The sequence below is a fragment of the Corvus hawaiiensis genome, chromosome 9 (genome assembly GCF_020740725.1).
Source record: "Corvus hawaiiensis isolate bCorHaw1 chromosome 9, bCorHaw1.pri.cur, whole genome shotgun sequence".
Classification (NCBI taxonomy): domain Eukaryota; kingdom Metazoa; phylum Chordata; class Aves; order Passeriformes; family Corvidae; genus Corvus; species Corvus hawaiiensis.
Genome location: NC_063221.1, coordinates 16444994 through 16465957, shown reverse-complemented (window position 1 = coordinate 16465957; position 20964 = coordinate 16444994). Strand labels below are relative to the sequence as shown.

At 48.6% G+C, this 20964-nt stretch overlaps 1 protein-coding gene across 1 annotated transcript; it reads right to left on the bottom strand.

Annotated features, from left to right (window-relative positions):
- Positions 1 to 6806: 6806 nt before the first annotated feature.
- Positions 6807 to 20710, bottom strand: GFI1 (growth factor independent 1 transcriptional repressor). The gene is made up of 8 exons (XM_048313558.1): positions 19800 to 20710; positions 19463 to 19669; positions 17641 to 17868; positions 17200 to 17406; positions 12159 to 12574; positions 11931 to 12068; positions 10177 to 10342; positions 6807 to 8132 (listed from the first exon to the last, which is right to left on the bottom strand). The coding sequence occupies exons 3-8, from the start codon at positions 17753 to 17755 to the stop codon at positions 7954 to 7956; spliced, it is 1221 nt and encodes a 406-aa protein (XP_048169515.1). The 5' UTR covers positions 17756 to 17868; positions 19463 to 19669; positions 19800 to 20710; the 3' UTR covers positions 6807 to 7953.
- Positions 20711 to 20964: the final 254 nt, after the last annotated feature.

The window sequence follows — 20964 nt, the reverse complement described above, 5'->3', positions numbered from 1 at the left end:
CACGTGTTTAAGTTGACAAAATATTTTGTTATGCTGTGGAAAACACAAAACCTCCCATAAGCATGACTGGGCAGCTGCAACATCAAGGTGATCAGAGATTTTAATCACATCCTTGGCTACTGTGGGCTGTGCTAAAGGGGCACTGTAGCTCCTTTAGCCCATAAACCCGATTTCAGTTACCACCCTTTATTGTCAATATACATCAAAGCACCCCTCTGGAATAAAGGGATTGAAGAAATAGGAAACAGAGCACCCAAAATACAGGCCAGACGTGTCAGGCCAGGAGCAGGGCTGCACCATCACAGGCCTGTGTTTGCCATGCGCTGGCTGGCCTGGGGGCCCACAGCAGGAACCAGCTCTTGGCAAAGTTGACTGCCACCAGCTCTCACACAGAGGTGACACTTACCCCTCACAGCATGGGGGGCCGGGAAGACGCATGGCACTGAGTCACCCCCCAGCAGCAGCAGAGCACAACAATGCCTGCAACCTGGCCGCAGAAAGAGAAGCAGCTTTCTGGGTAGAAAGCAAGGCCTGGTACTTACTGGCTTCTACTAGTCAGGAAAATGAAGCACAAGGAAACAACTTTTTATTGTTGTTGACAGGTGTTTTTACCCTTTTTGGCCCCCTGCAAAACAAAGCGCACAAGAGCTCCAGGATTGCCAGGCCAAGAGTCACTGGTACCATCACTGGAAAATGATTCACCTGCCAATACTTGTGCTCTCAGGGAGCTTCAGTGATTGTCAGCTGAATTCCCACCACACATCTAACAGGAAGACAGACTGGAGAGAGGGCAATAAGATTTACCTAGAAGACTCTCATTGCCAGCACCAACAGACACCCTCACTGTAACACATGCTGCACATCCAGTCATGCTGCTTAATTGCAGCGTTTCCCCTGATTCAGATGACCAGTGGCAGAACCCAACTCAGCTGGTGCAGTTGTCCTTTTGTGTTACTCTTTACTGTATGGGACCCATAGGATCCAACATTTTCTGGGTGAGAACCACGCCTCCTTATGCTTTTATTTTGTAGAGAGCATCTTGTTTCTCCAGCCACTACTGAGATCTAAAAAACCGGAGTCCTTAACTTTGCCAGAGCATCAATAATACAAAGGCTGTGGCAGCCTTCTCCAACATGCAGAAGTTCACAGAAAAAATTGCTCAAACGTGAGATTTCAGCAACTGAACATGCAGAGGAACAAAACCAACATCCAAATGGCAAGTGGAAAGAGCCACAGTTAAAAACCAAACCACAGCAGTCTCAGAAGAGAGAAGTAACTGTCAAACATCTCCCCTTCTGCAATTATTTGGTGCCTAGCTGTTTGAGGCACTTCACACTTAAGCAGGCACATGCTCTTCCATGGCCCCATGTCTGCCCAGAGTACGGTGAGTGATGTGAAAGGTTTCAGACAGAGATATTTAGAATTTAGGGAAAAGTAAGAGAGGACAGAGCTCACTCCACTTGCATAAAACCCCTTCCTCCCATAAACGCAACCGTTCTTTTCCATCCCTGCAAGGGTCTGTGACGCAACTTGGGCTGGGGAAACTGGGAAGGAAACACCCGCTGGAACATCACCCCCCTCGCCTGGGATGAAGGGAGAGGTGGCAAACGGCCTCACCGCCTCAACTGGCCACAGAAATGAATCCAAAGATTGCCAAACCCCTCTAGGGAACAACAGCAGTCAGCCCTGCCAGAGCCAGGCCCAGCTGACAAGCTGAAGAGAGTGAGGCTACCTGGCTCAGTAGAGGAGCTCACAAGCAAAACACCTCAGCCATGGTGGAAATATCACACAGGAAGGAGACTCTTCTCAATTGCCATTAATGTTAATTTAAGCTACTGAAAACACAAATAATTCCAAAACCAACTGACAGCAGATATATAGAGTACACAGCAGAGCTCAGCAAAGGTCAGACCCCTGCAACACAAAGCCCAGCACAAGCACACAGGAAGACCCAGCTGTTTGCTCTCAGAGCTTGAGGCGACAGCACCCTGACTCACACTCACTATTACTCAGTGTGAGCAAGAGCATCCTGGTCCAGAAGGTCCGAGCTCCCTGACTGCAGGCAGGTTTGCAATAAGGGATGACTACACCTGCAACCATCATTCCTGCAGCACCTCAAAGAGTTAGAACAGCTACATAAAGAGGATCGAGACTATTTTTCACCCATTCCCTTTTTGGGTCTCACCCTCCTGCCTGCCTATCCATGTTGCTGTGTTTCAGGGAGGCAAAGGGCAATAGTAGAGGCAGAGCTGACAGCTTGTGAAATTGGAAATTTAGCAGGTATAACAGGCAACATAAGATCCCTTGGCTTAAATCAGTTAAAGTTAATTGCTAGAAGGAGTTCCTGAAAGCAGTTTAGACCAAAGTAATGTCTATTCTTTTCTGGCTGACCACGTAATGAAATACTATTCACTTGTTGTGGCTCTTCACTTCAACACTTAAACTTTCCTATATGAAATACTGAAAACATATTTTTGCCTCTTTTCAGATGAGTGTACTATTTTGAATACTGGGAGTTAGTTTCTTGTCTCTTGCACTGATACCTCTTTTTCCCCTTTGAACTCACCCCTTGAGTCTATCAGTGAGTTTTAGGAATGTATTATTCATAGGGGGGGAAAAAAAGTGTAAAACATAAGTTCTATATCATAATGAACTGTCACCTCAGAGGATTAAAATTTCCCTTTAATGCCAGCTTCCCCTATTACAGCAACTAAATCAATGGAACATCTCAACAATGGAACATTTCAACACCTGCTGTGCTGCACTCCTGCCAGCCAGTGCCAGCATGCTGGCAGAGCAGCCACCTCTGACCCGTGTGCCATGGAGGGAGCTGGCAACACGAGCCAGCAGCTGAGCTGCAGAGGAGCCCAGCACTGCTGCAGCAAATGCTGCCAGTGCCTTGGGAAGCTGAGTCTGGGTGAGCTGGGGTGGATGTACCCCATGCACTGTAGTGTCCAGCTGACTGGGAGATCCCACATGTGTCAGAAAGTTGGTTAATGGTACTAAAAGAAAATAATTTCAATACTTGATACATTATTTTCCTTCTATGTTTGCCTTATTCAGTATTCTTTTGTCACATCACCTCTACTAAAAAAGAACCAAAAATGCAGATGAGAAGCAGCATGTTGGAACAACCACATAAAAGTGGTTTGCTTTCAACTTATTTGAAAGTTTTATCACATGTTCCAGGTAAATCTGTTAGGCAACGTTATTCCAACAAGGTGTGGCCAGCATTTTTATAATGTAGGAAACATTTCTTTCAGATTTATGTGCTCTGTCTTTACAGTCCATATGGTGTGTGTATCACAAACTGGTGTGACACAGACTCAAGAAGCATTCTGAGACTCGTGCTGGGTTTTTTTTTATTTTTCTTCCCCCAGTAAAGAAGTCATATACAAAACCAGATACCCATACCCAATGCACAGTCAGACATATCTGCAGCTTTAGATGCACAAATATCTTTTCAAATCTGGTTCCATCATTTTACATGCCTTATAATGCATTACAGATATTTACGTGCCTGAAATCTATTTAGACTGCTTTATTACTCGGAGGAAAAAATATGGAAACTACCACTAGCCTATTGACAATTTAAAAAAAAAATTACCCTTGGCATTCTCAGAAGCCATCTCCACTGCAGGTGAAAATAGACAGACAGGATGTGGCTTGGCAATGGAGTAAGGTTTAAGATTCAGCAGGGAAAATCTCTGGAATTTTAACTCTGAGCAGGCATCTAGTAAGGTCTCTGCTAGAGACACACTCCATTGACTTACATGCATATTTCAGTGCTTTTCTAAATCAGAATTCCCTCAAAGGGCTGTATGCTGAGCTGTGTTTCACTATTTAGAGTAAGACCCAAATCTTAAATAGTAAAGGCAAAATCCATTCCTGATGTGAACTGGGGTTATGCTGGAGATGAATTTGATCCAACTGACCTGTTTGGTTTTTCTCTCTTATGGGTGGAAAATGCAGAGACTTGAGGAGGAGACCTTTGGCAACATGCAACAGCAGCAGAGCTTGCAAGTAGGGTTGCACGAGTCTCGCAATCTTTCACCCAAGGCTTATTCTAGAAACCTCTTCCTCCCTCCCCCCATCAACTGCAACAAATGTTTTGCTTGAGGAAGGAGCAAGACCCAGAAGAGCTGCTCTCTGACTTGTGTTGTAATATCCAATCTGAGTGTTACTATCAGCTTTTGGAAACTGACTGTATAGAAAACACAGATGATGTTTGCATATTTTAATTTTAAACATCTCTGTTTGGCATACAGATGGAACCTAATAAGGTGCTTTGTTTCTGCCTCATGAATTAATTCAGCCTGCTAACTGATTTGGATAAAGTATTTTGATTCTGACTAATAAACTTTTTTTCTGTGCAGGCAAAACAACTTTTGGAAGCAAAGTAAAAAGCTCTTTATCTTGCCAGAGAAGTACTTCTGTAATATCTATAAGGAATAGACCTTTTCTTTTTATAACCCGCTTATTCCGCCTATGTCTTTTAAATCAATCAGATAAATTCACCTTGTTTTTCAATGCCCTGAATCCTGATAGCTCTGCACACTTGATAGGTAATTTAATCATTGATGGTGTGGATGAACACAAGCTCAAATTAGCTTCTGAAAGGCTTAGTTGTCCCGTAGATAGCTCTGCCTTTCCACTTTTATGCAGGAACTGAGCTTCACCAACTGGTTAGCTAGAGGTGTCATTAAAAATTTACAGAAAGAAACAAAGGTGTGCTCCAGTGTCTCTCCTTACCCTTTCTACTGTTACTCTGGCAAACAAAAGGTATGGAACCTGCTTCATGAATAATGGGTCATGTAATATGCATAATGCATTTTTAATGGCACACAGTAATAACATTGAGAGAGATATTTCCAATCTTCAGACTTGCTCCACAACCTCTCAGTAGCCTGTTCTGATTCTCCCCAGATAAATCTTCTTTTCCTCTTCTTCATTTCCATTCCCCACCTTAAAGCCATGACTTTTCCCCATGGGTAGCTGCATTTCACCCAAACCAGCAGCTGGCACTCATGCAGGCAGGGCTGGGGACATGGGAACACCCTCCCATGAAGCCACGCACAAACATTTCAGGGGGGTTGGGTCTGAGCCATGGCCCAACAGTGGTGCCCTGAGACACACCACTAACTGCAACTTACTCTGGGAGGAGACACACTTAAACCAATAAAACACCTGCGAGTTTCTACCCGTAAAGAACATTCTTGCCACCTGTGCTGTGTCCATGCTGCCTCCCTGGCCACCCACCCCACCCAGCAGAACAGCACTGGACTCAAACCACACTAGTTACCCTGTTTGGAAATGGGATGCTCCAAGGGGGAAAGCACGCATTGCTATTGTAATTTTAAAGGTAAAGGCCAACAAGTGCATCTGCTCAGGGCCTGCTGGAGTAAGGCCTGCCCAGAGGGAGAAAGGGAAGGAGGCTGCACCTGGCAGGAAAGGCTCTCCTGAGGGCAGAGGGACTGGGGCAACTGCGTCACCCTAGGCAACCCATACCCAGAACCCCTGGCCAGCACTCACTCCATCCATAACAGCAGCTTCCCTGTAAAATAAATACTGAACATCACCCTGGGGCAGTCCCAAGCCTACCTGTGCCACTCCTTGGACTCTCCCCTGGCCTAGGCAGGACCCAGGGCATCATAGGCCTTCCACATCACCGCCGAGTCTCCTGCACTGACCTTCTGCATTAATTAACCCAGCATAATGGGCTTAATGTGGTCTTCAGAGCACCTGGCACCTCCTGCGTTGTCTATGCCACAGCCCTTTGGCATGGTTGCCGTGATTGTGGCTGCGTTTCTGCTCAGTGAGAGCTCGGCCTGTGAAGCCCGGCCTGGGCAGCCCCACGGGCAGAGCGCAGCCTGGCCCGAGCAGGTGAGCCCTGAGGGGACACGGCCACAGCCTGCCAGAGCGGCCCTAAGGGGACACGGCCACAGCCTGCCAAGGCGGCCCTGAGGGGACACGGCCACAGCCTGCCAGAGCGGCCCTAAGGGGACACGGCCACAGCCTGCCAGGGCGGCCCCGCGGGGACACGGCCACAGCCTGCCAGAGCGGCCCCGCGGGGAACTTCTCAAGGTGGCAGAAAGCAGAAGCACAGGGCGACTTTGGTGGCACCATGGCAGGTGAGTGCCCCGGCCTCGGGTGGGCAGGGTGCTCCAGGGCTGGGCCAGCCCAGCAGAGCACAGGGGGCCTCTCACTGGATTTGTCCAGAATAAATGTACAAAGCTGGAAACATGAGTGTATATATATACACCTGTGTGGGCACACAAGATTACATGCACATGTAAAAACCCAGGCTACCATGCTGTGCTTTGCTGGTAAAAGGACAAGGGACCCCTCTATCATCCTCCTGCTTCTCTTTTGTATGGGCTGCAACTGCCAGATGGAGCCAGCCCTGCTGACAGGGCAGGCAGGTAAAAGGCTGTACTGTAAGTCCCAACAGGCTTAAGTACAAATGATGCACCTGCTGCTCAGGTGTCCCTGCAAACTCCCAGGCACAGACATTTAATCTTACGGGAGACCTTCAAGTTGCTCCTGGGCTAAGCAGGGACTTCTGGCTGCCTGCAGAACCTTGGAACTGCTGTTTCCCCTTTAAACCCTTTTATGGTTAATAGTCCTAGCCATGGTGTACCCCAGTCTTCAAAATCTGAAATCAGTGGGAATTGGACAAATACAGCCCTTGTGCCTGCATTCCCTCCTTGGATGCTGCATCCCTGACAATCACTGTGGTATATTGTTGTAATGTCTGACATTCACAAATATGCAGTTACATATTAAATCAAAATCATTCTGGACCATCCTCAATACTTTATTAACTTAAAACATTGTTCTAATAAATATGTACCAAGAAATGTAAGACACTCCATAAAATCTAAATAAGGACATTTACAAACTTGTCAACAAAGTAAAACCAGCTTTTTTTAACTGAGGTACATGCAGAGTTGTTTAAGGCAAATTAGGTAAATTATACTTTTATAGTAAGTCCTGCCCACCTCAGAAAGTTTCCCTTTAAAAACTAAAAAACCAGAAACAAATATACAGATGATGCTATTGAGTAGCTATTTTCCAGTTATTAGAACAAGCCCAGAGTGTAGAAGCCAGTAATGGTTCTCAACAGAAAGTCTGTGCCTCCCTGGTGCTCCTGCCCTTCTCAAGCAGGATCACTTGCTGGATTGGTTTCTAGTTCTAAGGCATAATTTGGCTTTTCCACTGGTCTTCCACAAGCTTCCTTCTCCCTAGTGGACGTAGGAAGAAGTAACCCTCCATGCTTCAAACACTGGCAGTCGGGCCTTGCACAGACAGAGAGATGACTCAGGGACGATAAAAAGGACCTCTGTGTTAATGCAGCTCCTGATTTGCACCAAAACAACTGAGAGCAGGATTGGACGCAAGCTGGTACCTTTGGTTAAAAACCAGCAAGATGTCAAACTGCACAGTCCTGATCCTCCAGGTTTTCCTGACAGGAAATCATCCAAGAGTGAACCCATTCAGCGCTGAACTCAACCAGGGCAGGTACTGATGGCTCTCCGTCATTACCCCATGTAAACACGGTTATACCCAAGTTTCTCTGCCAGCTGATTCAAGCTACTGAAAACTTGAAGGGGTTTGCCATGGCCATGGGAGAAATATTTTCCAGCTTGCAGATATTTGGTAGCTTATCCGTCCTTGGAGTATTAGGCTTTATATCTAAAAGGTTAATTTTTCAGTGTTATTTCAGAAACAAGGGGAAGAGAAAGAGAGAAACCCCAGCCTTTACTTTCCCTTTTCACAGTCATTCAAGTTGAGCTGTCAACGCATGGCTCTGTCTTCTTCTTTCCTCTTTGAGCTCCTGTTCAGAAAGGTAATGCCAGGGTCTTTGTTCAAGACAGGGCTTGGGTCCAGCAGGGAAGCCAAGGGAGTCTGTTCTCATAGTGTTGTAGGCGCTTTCTGTATTGTAGTTTGGACTCATTTCAGGCCGTGCTGTGTCTCCCGGTGTCTCCGTAAATCCACCTTTCGTTGGAAGCCTTTGCCACACAGATCACAGCCAAAGGGCTTGAAGCCTGTGTGCTTCCGACTGTGGGTGATGAGGTTGGAGCTCTGACTAAAGGCTTTTCCACACACCTGGCACTTGTGAGGCTTCTCACCTGCAAGCAGAAGGTGGGAAAGAGAGAGGCTGTGAAAGAGGCAACAGGCTGCTTACGTGGGACCACAGCAAATATACACTGAGCCTTACAGTTGATCAAAGAGATTTCTGTGTGATTACCTATGAAGTCATTCTTACAAAAAAAACTGCAGTTGGGAGCCCCAGAGAGAGCAAAAGCTGAGCCTCCACTGCAGCTGAGCAGGCCTGGACTTGGCTGCACCTCCACCAGCCCAGTATAGTCCTGGGAGCAGCCTGAAGCACAGAGTGCTCTCAGGACACCACACCTTGTGAATGTATTTGTCTGCATGGACTCTGTGCAATTTAAACTGGCTTTGTGTCCTAGGAACATGAGGAACTCCTGGAAAAGTGATGGATGCCTGACATCGATTACTATACCATCAGCATGGGGGCAGGTGGAATTGGTAGCTGGATGTTAGAACAAATACAGTGATCTGGGGTCTGTCCCCAAGGGAGGTATAAGGGCCACTAAGTGCATCCTGAAGGGCACGGTTCATCCAGACACCTGCTCTCTCTGTTCCCCACATGAAATGCTAGTAGTCAGAGCCCTGAAGTTCTCCTGCAGGCAAATAATGTAAATGGGAATGAATACAGCCTCTGGAACTTCTACAGAGGAGTCAGTGGCAAAACTCCATGGGAGCATGATCTAAGTGTATTTTCATACTGTTTATTATCAAGTAACAAATAAAAGGGAACCCAACCACAATACCAAGCCACATTTTCAGAGTGGCTTTGCACCTGCAGAGCCCGCTGGCTTCAGCTGGGAACAACAAACTCTCTGGATGTTTGAAGATCAGATTCTTAGAATCAAAAAAATAATACAAAATGTGCTGAAGGCTCATTTCACAAGTATATGAAAGGAATCCCTGATTCAGTTAAGTACCTGCTTTTATCTTAGCAATTTAAAAGCCCAGGCACAGTTTCTGATCTCACAATAAAATAATCTGACTGATTCAAAATTTGTCGAAATTCTACTTAATCAAGCCTCATTTGAAAACGTTACTATGGAAATACTTCTTGTATTACTTCATAAATAGTTCATTTTCATCCAGCAACCGTCAGTGAAAAATCTTTATAAGTAACATTTATTGCACTGCTTGTCACCTAGGAAAGTCACAGCCAAGCAGTGCTACATATAGTGCTATCTTTCTACGTATTTGCCCTTCTTAGGCTTCATCCTTTATACCTGCTAGTGGCCACTATCAGGAAAAAGGATTTTGGTCATCTGAACCTTGGGTTTGGCCACTACAACTGCTATTTCATGTCTATAAATTCTTCCATGTCTTACACATCATTCATTTCCCTCTATTTTAAGTGAATTGTGCAGATCTGAAGCGCAATATTTTCTTTTAATGATTTCTGATAAACGTGCCTTCTCTCACTGAATGATATTTTTGAAACAATTTCCTTCGGTGATTCACCTGTACTTTATATTAGTTTCCATGTTTATTACTAACAGTGAAACTTGAGAACTCTGCACCTCTCCTTCCATTCTGTATCAAACTGCAGCCATTTCTCAGAAAGTCCAGGTGGAAGTGCAGACTATCTCTAAACAAATATTTAGACTAAGACCTAGGCCCTCCAGTTTAGTGTTTGATCTAGAGGAGGAGCCTCCTGTTGTTCCTATTGTAAATTGGTAGATCCTGCAAAAAGTAATGCTGTAATCAAATTCACCTGTCATTTTCCCGGGACCTCAGCTGTAAATCAAGGCTACACGAATATAATACTCTACAAATCATCTTACACAAAAGCCCTTTGAATAAACATTGGTGGATCCTATTAAGGGAACACTGATTGGATTGCGAGGATTTTTGTAGGTTATTTTGCAGCTGCTGTTCATTAAACCTCATTCAGATCACTTTCCTTTGCCCAAGTACAGCTCAGATACCATGAATAGGAGTGGGGCAGTGAGAAGAATAGGGAGGTGTGTGCCTTGTCCCAGCTGAGGAGGAATGGACTGCTGCAGAGAAACTGCTTCAGAGACCCGCCCTCATGTTGGGGCTGACACCAGCAGCTGCAGGGCTGACCTGTGTGAATGAAGGTGTGTTTCTTCATATCAGATTTCTGGTGGAACCGCTTCCCACAGTACTGGCACGGATAGGGTCGGGTGTCTGAGTGGATGAGCAGGTGGGTGGACAGAGTAGAAGATCTCTTAAAACTCTTGCCACAAATCTTACAATCAAAGCTGCGTTCCTGCAGAGAGATGAGCCCAGACACACACATTACATCACACCAATGATCCCATCAGCAGCAAACTGCCCAGCAGCACATCAGTGTTGCCCCTTCTGCCTTATCAAGAACTTACACTTCCCAGAGAGCTGGACTGGCCTACACAGATGATAACACTGGCTTGATAGCAGCACCACATGATAAAAAAGAGAATGCATCCTCTCCTAGTGCTGTGCACTGTTCCTTACTAAAATTTAATTGAACAGCTCTTCCTGCTGGCAGGAATGGCCAGGTGGGAGCAGCCCCAATGGACGGGGCAGAGTCTGCCAACACATTTTATCAGGGGCCAGAGACACGATCACTCTACTGGGAAGCCCAACAGCTGCAGCACTGTTCAGAGGCCACCTCTCCATTGTACACAGGAAAGTGGGTGCCAAGGGCTGCTTGGGTCTCTTGGGAAATCCCTGTGGCAGACTGAGTCCTGGCATAGTAACAACTGCTTATCTGTAGTTCCATGAAAATTCAAGTGGAAGGTATGTAGAGCACCTGGGACAAACAGCTTTTCAGTTTACTACTTCAACATATAAAAACAAATGCATTAAGACCTTACTGTCTCTCACTTCTCCCTCACACACTCCTCTCCACCACTTTCTTATACCATATACCATCTCTTTTTTCCATCCCTTAACTTCCATTGTACCTTCCTCTTTCTTCTGTGCTTTCACACAACCACCTTCTTCATTTGGCTTTTGATGCACTCTCCCCAGAATGCTGTCCCTTCCATGGACACATTATGCAGTGGTGCCCTTTTCACCATTGTTTAATGGATAATGAGATATCTCCGTTCATTGTCTGCTCTGCTGATTGCACACTCATGAAATTATAAACTAAAGAGCAAAAAAACATTGCTGTAACTCTATTCTCCAGAAGCCAATCTGAAGAAGGAAGATTTGCCAGGTCAAGTGGGTGGGGAAGGGGAAATATGGCATAGTATCAGCAGGTGGAAAATGTTACAAGTCCTCCTACCAAAATTAACTACCATATTCTTTTGGTGTGTGACTCAGTGTGTCGAGATGGGTGAAGTCAGTGCTCTGTACCTGACTGGTCGTTCAGATGTTCCCTGCACTGACAAAAATTACTACAAACAAGGGAAGACTCACTTCTTTGGAGGAGGGAGGAGAAAGAATGAGGAGAGCTGCATCACAAGAAAGCACACTGAGTTGCTTTAGCTGTTAAAAAAAAAAGCCCACATCTGCATTACAATTTCCAGCTCTGAGAGTGAACATTTATTATTCTGGTACTTCTGGAGTGCCAAAAGTGCCCATTGCTTAATACAGATGGCATGAAAGGTCTGAAGAATGGAAACAAAGCCTGTGTTCTTTAATTACCTGATTTGCTCCTTTGCTCACTAACTGGCCACCCTTTCCTCTGATTGCCAGCATATTCTTCACCTACAAGTACGCACTGCAGCCCTACCACATTCTCTTCCCCTCCTCAGTCTAGGTCTTTCCCTCCTTGCCCTGTATTTGCCTTCATGGCTTCCCCAGCCAGCCGAATAGAGCAGCTGGCCCCGGCCCCCAGCCGTTCATCCTGGCAGCCACCCTGCTCTCACCTGCGAGTGCACGGCCTTATGCTGCTCCAGGCTGACTGCGTGGCCGAAGGTCTTGCCACACATGTCACAGGCAAAGGGCCTCGTGCCACTATGTGAGCGGCGCACGTGTACCTCAAGGCCATGGGGTGTGGAGAAGACCTGAGGAAAGAGCGTACACAGGGTCAAGTTTGCCAGGGAGAAAGGGCTGGGGGAGAGTCATACCCAGTGTGGGGAGAAAGGGATCCCTACCTTGCTGCACTTGACACACTTGTAAGAGCCAGTACTGATGAGCACTGGGCGGCACAAGAGGTCCGACTCCACTTTGATGCCACCTGGCCCTTTCTCCTGCTGCAGCCCAGGCTGTGTTTCAGCGTAGAGTCCAGGAGCTGCTGCTGGCGGCCGCTCAAACAGCCCCGGGCCCGGGGAGCTGAAGTCACCATACAGTCCCAGGGAAGAGCTACACTCGGCACCATAGAGGGTGGGCTCGGAGCCTCGGTCGCAGAAGAGCCCCAGGGCTGAGGTCCGCTCCAGCGTTGGGCAGGGCCTGTAGCTTTGCACAAGATGCCTGAGCTCGGAGCCACCCAGGCTGTTCCACATGTATGGTTTGAAGGGCACTGAGAAAGGAGGTGCTTCGTCTAGGGATGGACACACAGATCTCTCCGAGGCTGTGGAAACACAAGGGCATAGGAATTGGTGAGCTTCACAATCCAGACATTATCATGAGGCAGAACAGTCTCAGCACTCAGGCTTATATCCAGAGCCTGACCCCTGTACTGCACTTTGAGGCTGCCCTTTCATCTCAATGGGAGGACATTTTATATTCCACATTAGGGTCTGAGTGTCCAGTACCTACCTACTTACCCGATGTCCCAGCCAAATTAGTTAAAGCCGACACCAATTTTGTCTACCTCCATCTCTGGATGCCTGGGTATGTATTCACTGATCTGACTAGCAAGACTCTAAACAACTCCGTCTGCAACTTCCGATAGTTTTATCTGCAGCTTCTTGGAAACGTGTAGCTACCGTGTCCCAAGATGGACATCAAAGCTGACATTCCACATGTTTAAGCTCTGGTGGAGATCCCACACACACATCTGGCAAATATATCACTACAGAGGTGCCAGACAGGGCAAACGTGCAGAGATTTACCTGGTAAACAAAATGAAAAACATCTTGTTGCACAATTTAATGCCCAAAACTAGTCTCTAAACTTCATGCCACAACTGACCATAAATATACCACAGCGTAACTTAAATAAGTAACCCCTTTTGAGGAGCTTGCATGTTATGCTTCACTTTTTCAGAAAAAAAGTAAACTAAAATTACTCCTCATCTGAAAGAAAATCATTGCTGTTTCAGATTGCTCTGGGGTTCTCCATAAAAAGAAACTGAGTCCACCTAAAACAGAGAGCTTTGTAAAATCATCAGGATGGGCCACATTAACACCTGAAGACACAAAACAATTTTCCTAGCAGTCATAATCAAAGCAAATTTCCACCAGGACAAGCTCAAATGGCTTCAGCAGGCTCTAAGAGGGTCACCTTCAGCAGTGGCATCTGAACAATGCAGTGGGCACCACATGAATCACACTTGAGTGCCCACAGCAGAGTGATGCAATGGCAGGAGCACAGCCTTTGAAAGGAGTGTCTAAAGACACCAATGCTCAAGGAGCCTCACATGGAGAAAAGCACAGCTGGGCATGGAACATGAAGCACCAGACCCCAACTGTGTCTGCCAGAGATGCTGATTAATGCCCGAGGAGCACTGCTTTCACTCCTCATCATAACAGGCAGCAGCACTGGGAGAGTCAAATGTCTCCACTGGCCAACAGTTTCAGTGAGCCAAGGAAGAGATGAATCAATTAACTACTGAAGTGCTGATACCTTCATGGAGATATCGGCATCCCTTATAACTTGGGCTTCCAAAGTAAGCCCCCTTAAGCAAAAACTTGTCCACCCACAATTGCTCTCTTACTTATTCATGTCAGCTCCCATGGCTTTTTCAGCCTTTGGCAAACCAAGATAAATGGGAGTGGACTAGGGAAAGAAGGCATGATGTGTTAGGCTATCCATTTGGATAGGGGAGTGGTCACGGAGAGGTTACAGGAGGTAGTAGAAAATGAGGGTAAAACTGAGCTTTGAATGACTTGACTTTTTCCTATCTTTTACATAACTTCAGATGTTAACAGTCAACAGTCTCAAATTCTTCCACTGACATTAGCAGTCTTTTGGTTGGAAATATATGCACACATACCAGCTGGGACATTTGAAGAGAGTGATGAAATCAAATTAGCTGACATGGTGTTCAGCATGATTTTTCCTGTTCTGCACTGACTGCAAAGTTGTGGTCAGCGTCACATCATCTATCTTGTATCTTTGCAACCAGTTTCAGTGTTGCCATCTCTCACGATTTTATCGCAAAATTCAAACCTATCTTGAAGTCCCAGCTCTTAAAATGGCATGATTTCATCAAGTCCTCAACTTTGCTTTTGTTTGTTCTTGTTATAACTTTTTTTTTCCTTTTAAAGTCAACTTCTAGCTCAAGCTGTAAGAAAAACATGGAAACATAAACCCTCAATATTTCAACACTAGAACTGAATATCCATAAGGTATTACTTACAATCTTGATTTCTGAGCCAGTTCATTGAGTGAGAGGAAAGGGAAGCTTGACCTGATTTTTGAGCCCTTGGAATTGGCAATACAGTATACGGTGAACATTGCACCACAGATCAGTTTGCGTGCAATGTTCCTTCCATCACCTCACATGCTTTGGAGCCCTCTCAAGCACAAATGCAGGGCAGTCACTCAGATTATACTCAAGCTAACCTAGCCCAGTGGCAAAGCAACCTGCAAACCCTGCTCTGCCACACTGCAGGGCACTTCTGTGTGTGCCTCTTCTCCACAGCATCTAGGGGGGAACAGTGCTGGAGAGAAATATTTTCCCTCGTTTTCCGAGAAATTCTGTGCAGCTGTCACATAGATTACTTCTGGGAGAAAAAAAAAAATCAATGCTTGTTTTTGAAGGTAAGACAAACTCAACCTTAACTGGTTGGGAACAGATTGATATGCACAGCAAAGAGAGATTTGAGTGTCCTCTAACACAAAACACCACACTTTCTACACAACTCTATTATACCCAGTAAAAGTCTCTTTCCTTCTGCAGCATCAACAGGCTCATCAGGAGATACTAATACTGCTGCACTGAGCTCCCATGCACCTTCTGCATATGCAAATGCATGTGATTACAGATACATGTAGAAAGTGAGGTTAAATAACAAAGTGATTTGCACTGATGGAGTTAACAGGTATTATGTCTGTATGTTGTATGACCGTCTACATCAGCAGCACAGCACTCAAAGACAAAAGTGAAATACAGCTTTCACTGCATACTGAAGTGACCTGCACCTATGTTCACTTCTAGAGATACACAAGCAGTAGTACCACTCACCACACCTGCCCTCAGCATGATTTAGAAACATCACTTCTCATCTGCTCTGCCTGGCAAAGCACAAAAACTGTGCCACATCCAGATACAATTGCAGGAATACATCTCTCACCACTGCATCTTGCAGAAGTGACCTAGACACAAATTCCAGCTTCACACTGAATCTGACAAAGCAGCTGGAAGGCAGAGGGGCTGGAGGAGGGGAGCTGTGGGAGAAAGCCCAACTATCTAATCCTGTTGCCACTGCCTACATCATTAATATAACAGCACCTCTCTCAATGCACTGAGATTCATTTAATAAAGCTCTTACAGTACTTGAAGTCCCTTACCTTCCCAGACCTCCTGTGAATGGGATCAGACAGCCCCAGGACTGCCCAACACACCTTGAAAAATCTTGATCTGGGGACATCATCCTCATTTTGTAAAACTATCTTCCCTGGCCAGCCTGATGGTTAGCTGGGAGCTAATGAATCCCACAGTGAGGGAAGAAATGAGTGGGAAGGAGGAAAAGGCAGAGACGACCTGGTAAAATACCTGCTCTATTTTACATCTGTCTTTTTGACACCCTGTGAAAATTATCTGTTTTCTGTGCAAAAATTGTAGTTATTTGGGAAAGAAGGAGCAGGACAAGTTCATTAGAACAAAAATTACACACGTTGCTACAGTCTGTGCAGAAATATTATCAGAAGAGAGACTTCTGCATTGCTGCATTTGGTCTGGTCTGTTGTTTGCACAGACTGAAAATGTCCTGTGGCTGATGCTGGACAGCATTTTGAATGTTCCCTCAAAGGAGTTTAGGACTCTTGAAAGACGATGAGGCTTTAAAAATGCAAATCCACATCATTACAATTAGCCATTCATATGCAAGGACACTGTAAAGACGAAGTGGGAAACGGTGGCAAACCGGGACTAAGTATTCGTTTGCTAGTGTCTGCTGTCAGTCTGTAAAGCTGACATAATTTTTCCTTCATCAAGATTAAAACTGTCCTTTTTTCCAGCTGTCATTTTTTAATCGAGGCACTAAAAAGTGGTTTTATATATATATACGTATTTTTGTTCTAAAATGACACCACTGTATTTTTAAACGAGATAAGTGTTTGTGCCAGGCTAGGGACAGCATCTCCCACTGCTCCAACCACATCAAAGGCAGGACAAGGGAGCTAGAGACAGGCGCTGTAGCCATAAGTGTGAGTTTCCTGGATTTGGGGTGTTTAAATCTGACCATCATTATTTTTTTCTCCTCTGGTTTTTACAAATGTGTTTTTAGAAAAGAAAAACAAACAAACATAAAAAAACCCAAAAAACAAAAAACCACAAATAGCAAAAGAGAGGGGGGTGGGGGAAGGGAGAGTCAGATTATTTTTTATAGGCAGGAAACAAGAAATAACCTGAAAGGGCGTTAGGAAAAATGTCTAGCAGGTTGTACAAAATGTAAAATCAACGCTGTTTACTACAGATATATAGATGGACTGTGCTGTCTTAAAAGACTTACAGGCTCTGTGTAGGCAGGAGCCTGTAGGAGAATGCTGGGACCTTTTAAACAAAAAATCAACACCCAATGTCATGACAACTTTCCTACAGCCTGTCACCCGCTGCTCCCTCAGCAGCACGATACGGGCTGGAAAAGCAACCCGAAAGAGTAACCTGAAAACGAGTGGAAGGAATAGATTCTGGAAAATCTGGGGGGGGGAAATAACAATAATTAAGAAAAGGGACACGCAAATCTGTCCCTTCTACTCGTTTGTGGTGGTGGCACCTAGGCATGAGATACATGCTCCACTGACCCACGGCACGAGCACGGACACACAGCCGGACCCTCGCTGAGCGCTGATCGCCCCGGTCCTTACCTGGCGAGACAGAGGGCGAGGGAGGTCTCCAGAAATCCTCGAACTCGGACACTCTGTCGCAGACACTGCCCTCGCAGCTGGGTGACGACTCGGAGGTGCCATCGGCAGCCTCGGTAAGGTGGGATTCCGGGGAAAAGTGCCCCTGGGAAGGCTCCGGATCGGGCAGGGCGGTGCGGCACATCTCCGTGTCCTCGGGGATCTTGCTGTCTGAAGGGCAAAGGAGAAGAGGGAACTCCTCAATGTGGGTCTGCGGTGGGAGCCAGCCACCTCCCGCAGCCGCCCGCTCCCACCCGAGTTTGATGCCCGACTCTCTCCAAGCTCGCATCAGCCCCTCCGGCGTCCCGCAGGGGCTGCACAGCGACCGCCCGGTGCCGCGGACACCGGGGTGATGCCGGACGGGTGGGCTGTCTCAGAGCGAGGCTGCGACCGAGGAACTCCTACCTGCACAGATCTGGGCTAGCACCGTCCCCAGCCGCAGGCTATAGTCCTCGTCGGCAGAGCGAGGCTGGTGGTAGCTGTGCGCTTTCTTGCTCTTCACTAGGAAGGACCTCGGCATGGTGGGGTGCTGCCACGGCGGGCACGACCGCACTCCCTCTCCAAGAGCCGGGCACGGCGGCGGCGGCGAGCGTCACCCCCGAGTCTCCTGCGCGGCGGCGGCGGGGAGGCGACCTGCGGGAAGGCGCCGAGCCGGCCGGTGAGGGCCGGGGGCGCCGGCCAGGAGGGGCCGCTCGCCAGGGGCGGCGCGCCAGGTGGCAGCGCGCAGGTGGCTCCGGCCACCGCCCCCGGCCCCGCTTGCCTCGCCCCCTCTTCCAGGAGCGCAGACAACTCAGCCGCCAACCACCCCCACCCAACGCCTTTTACCCCCCTCCCTCCCACCGTGGCGTTGGGGCCGCTGCCGGATTGCGGGAAACTGGCAACAGCAGCTGGGCACCGTTCTTCGGACAAGCGGGGGCTGAGGGAGCTGGGGGGCGCGGTCGGGTGTTATCCCGTTCTTCAAGGGAGCGTATCCGCACTCGGCCAAGTGGGCGCACCGCGCCTTCGTGTTTGCCCCCGCGCCGGCAGCCACGGCAAAAGCGGCGCCAACAAATATCCCCTCCGAAACAGCGTATCAGGTCCCGCCACCCTGGACTGGCTGACCAGCGCGGGGTTGTTACCGGGACGGGAGGGAGAGTCATTACAAACCCGACAGCCTAAATCTGGCGCCTGAGAGGCTGTTGCTGTCGGAGGGACTGATTCACCCATTCCGCGCGAACAACGATAACACGAAAACGAACAAAACGAATCTCTCCTGGAGCCCGCAGCTGTCTCCGCCGCACCACCTTGCAGCTGCGGGCACCGAAAGCCGGGGCGGGGAAAGGATACGAGGTGGGAAACCTGCGGGGAGTCGGGGGGGGATCGGGTTAAACAAAACTACCCCGAACCGACTCCTCGGGCGAAGGCCGGAGAGGTTCATTCGAGCCCGTACAGCACGGGGCCGCCTCTGCCGTTACACTTGACTTTGCAAATAGCGAGTTTAATCCACATTATTTGGGGGGACTTCGGCGAGTTGCTTTTCTTTTTTTTTTTATTCTCCCGTCAGTGGCCTCGGGTGTACAAACGGGGAAGAGAGGGAAGGAGCCTAGCCCGTCAGCAGGGGCCCAGGAACTGTCCCGCAGGTGGCGGCACTGGCTGCGCCACAAAGCTCCGGCCCGTCCGCGCCCGACAGGGGCAGGGCCGCTCAGCGCCGCTGGTGAGGCGCCGCCCCCGGGCACAGCGCCGGGTGGTAGAGTTGCTGCCCAGACCCACCTGTGCCTGCGTTCATCCTTGAGCTGGGGCTAGCGGCCAGCGGGCCCGCAGGAAAGGGGCAGAGAAATCAAAGCGGCCCGATAATGTGTTACCCCCCCGCCCCCCGCGCCCCGACAAGCAACGGCCGCAGCCGTTAGGGGCTCCGGGCGCCGGCGCCGTTTCTGCCGCGTGTTTCCCTCCAAAAGTCACGCCGCGGAGGCGCCGCCGGCTTCCCAAGGCCGTAGATGGCCAGGCAGGGGCCGGGCCCGTGGGAAGGCGAGTCCCGCAGCCCACCTGGCCGCCGCCTGCCCCGGCTCGTTGGCCGCGCCCGCCCGGCGGCCGCCGCTGCGGGGGCGCGGGGCTGGCGCCGCCCCGGGCCCCGCGGCTGAGTCAGGGCCGGAGCGGCGCGGGGTCCCAGCCGAGAGGAGAGGGGTCGCTGCCGCCCCGGCCCGCCCGCCGGCAGCTGCCCACGCGAGGCGAGAGAAGCGAGAACGCTTACCCATTTGGAGGGGCGAAGGAAGCTGGGCTGCGGACGGGGGATGCGCGGCAGCGTGCTAGTTTGGGTGACTTTAAATTTAGCCTCCCTTTAAGGAGCAATGGTGCTTGAGTTGGCTTTTTTTTTTTTACTTTTCTGTTTCTCTCGACTCCTTCAGAGCTCGGCCCCCTAAACCACAAATTCCACTTCCTGAGCGTTAGTTAGGAGCTTCTGCAAAAAAAAAAAAAAAAAAAAAAGAAAAGAAAGAAGAAAAATTTTAAAAAGCGCCCAAACCTCACAAATCACTAGTGTTCCCCTCCTCTGTTTCTCTCTCAGTTTTCCTTAAATGAAAACGTCTTACCGTATTCCACCTCACAGAGCTCGCTGAAGTGATACCGAAGTGTCATTCTGGAATCGGGCGCTTCGTTTCTCTCGGGGTTCTGTTTTAGAAATTACACACATCTATCTGAACTATTCTTGGATCCCCTTCGACTTCCGCAACGAGAACAAGTCACAGATTCAAAACACAGATTGACTCGGGCGGGCAGAGGGCAGGGGCTAGGGCAGCCGGCGCTCGCCCTGCTGAGCCCGCTCCGCGCCGCATGCCTGCCCTTGGCCCGGACGCATGTCCCGCCGCCATCGGGCCGTGCGTGGCGTTGTAATCGGGACTAAGGCCGGGTCCTGGGCGACGGAGACCTCTCCTAGCCTAGAAATAACTTGTTGTGGAAAACTCTTCTGGGATAAATACGCCCAACGGCGCTGAAAATACCTTAAGACCCAAGCCTAGAGGTTTGCTCATTTCCCTTCGGATTTAGGTAATGGTTAAATATGGAAGGGGTAGGCGAGATGCCCCCCCCCACCCCTCCCTCCGGCTACTGTCGCTTGACAGCGATTCAAACATTAAGGCGAAAGCAGAGCGGAGCCAGGCAAGTGGGAAGAGATGGCCCTCGTCGTCTGCGTGCCGGTGCTCAGGTTCTAACCCGGGGAGGATCCGTGGGGCACCGGAGACGAACACGGTAGCGGGGATTCGCGTCAGGCAGCATCCTGCGCCTGTGGAGACTCCCGCGTTGCGCAACGGGGAAGCCTGCTCCCTTCCGCAAAAAGAAAAAGGTTCGCTTTGCTTTACGCACACACACGACCCGAAAACATAGTTTTCCAGGTTTAGTCTCGGATTCCTAATGCAGTCAGGAAGTCAGGCTCGGGTGTTCGGTATCTTTCTGACGTGGTTATGGGCTTCGCTCTCAGACATCTCAGGCCATCAGAAACTTCGTTTCGGTGACTGTAGGGCCGCCTAAAGTGCGGCTCTGCAGTGAGCGAGTCGAGGTTTAACACAATTTCCCGTTCAGAAACGACTGAGACTGAAGTCGGACGTGACAGAAGCAAACTTCAGCCTTCCTCACGCTCAGGAGCATGCTGGCTTTGAGACCAGGTGCTTTTTTTTCACCACTAGCCCCGAAGCATTTACAGAAAAATTAGCCACTTGGTGCCTGTGAGTCCCTACGGTTCATAGGATTAACCTAACTTCC

Coding starts and splice junctions, on each gene's coding strand:
- GFI1 (XM_048313558.1), bottom strand. CDS start 17,755: ATGCCGAGGTCCTTCCTAGTGAAGAGCAAGAAAGCGCACAGCTACCAC. Junction 17,407..17,640: donor GCTAGCCCAGATCTGTGCAG/GTAGGAGTTCCT, acceptor TTTGCCCTTCAG/ACAGCAAGATCCCCGAGGAC. Junction 10,343..11,930: donor ATAAGGCCGTGCACTCGCAG/GTGAGAGCAGGG, acceptor ATCTCTCTGCAG/GAACGCAGCTTTGATTGTAA.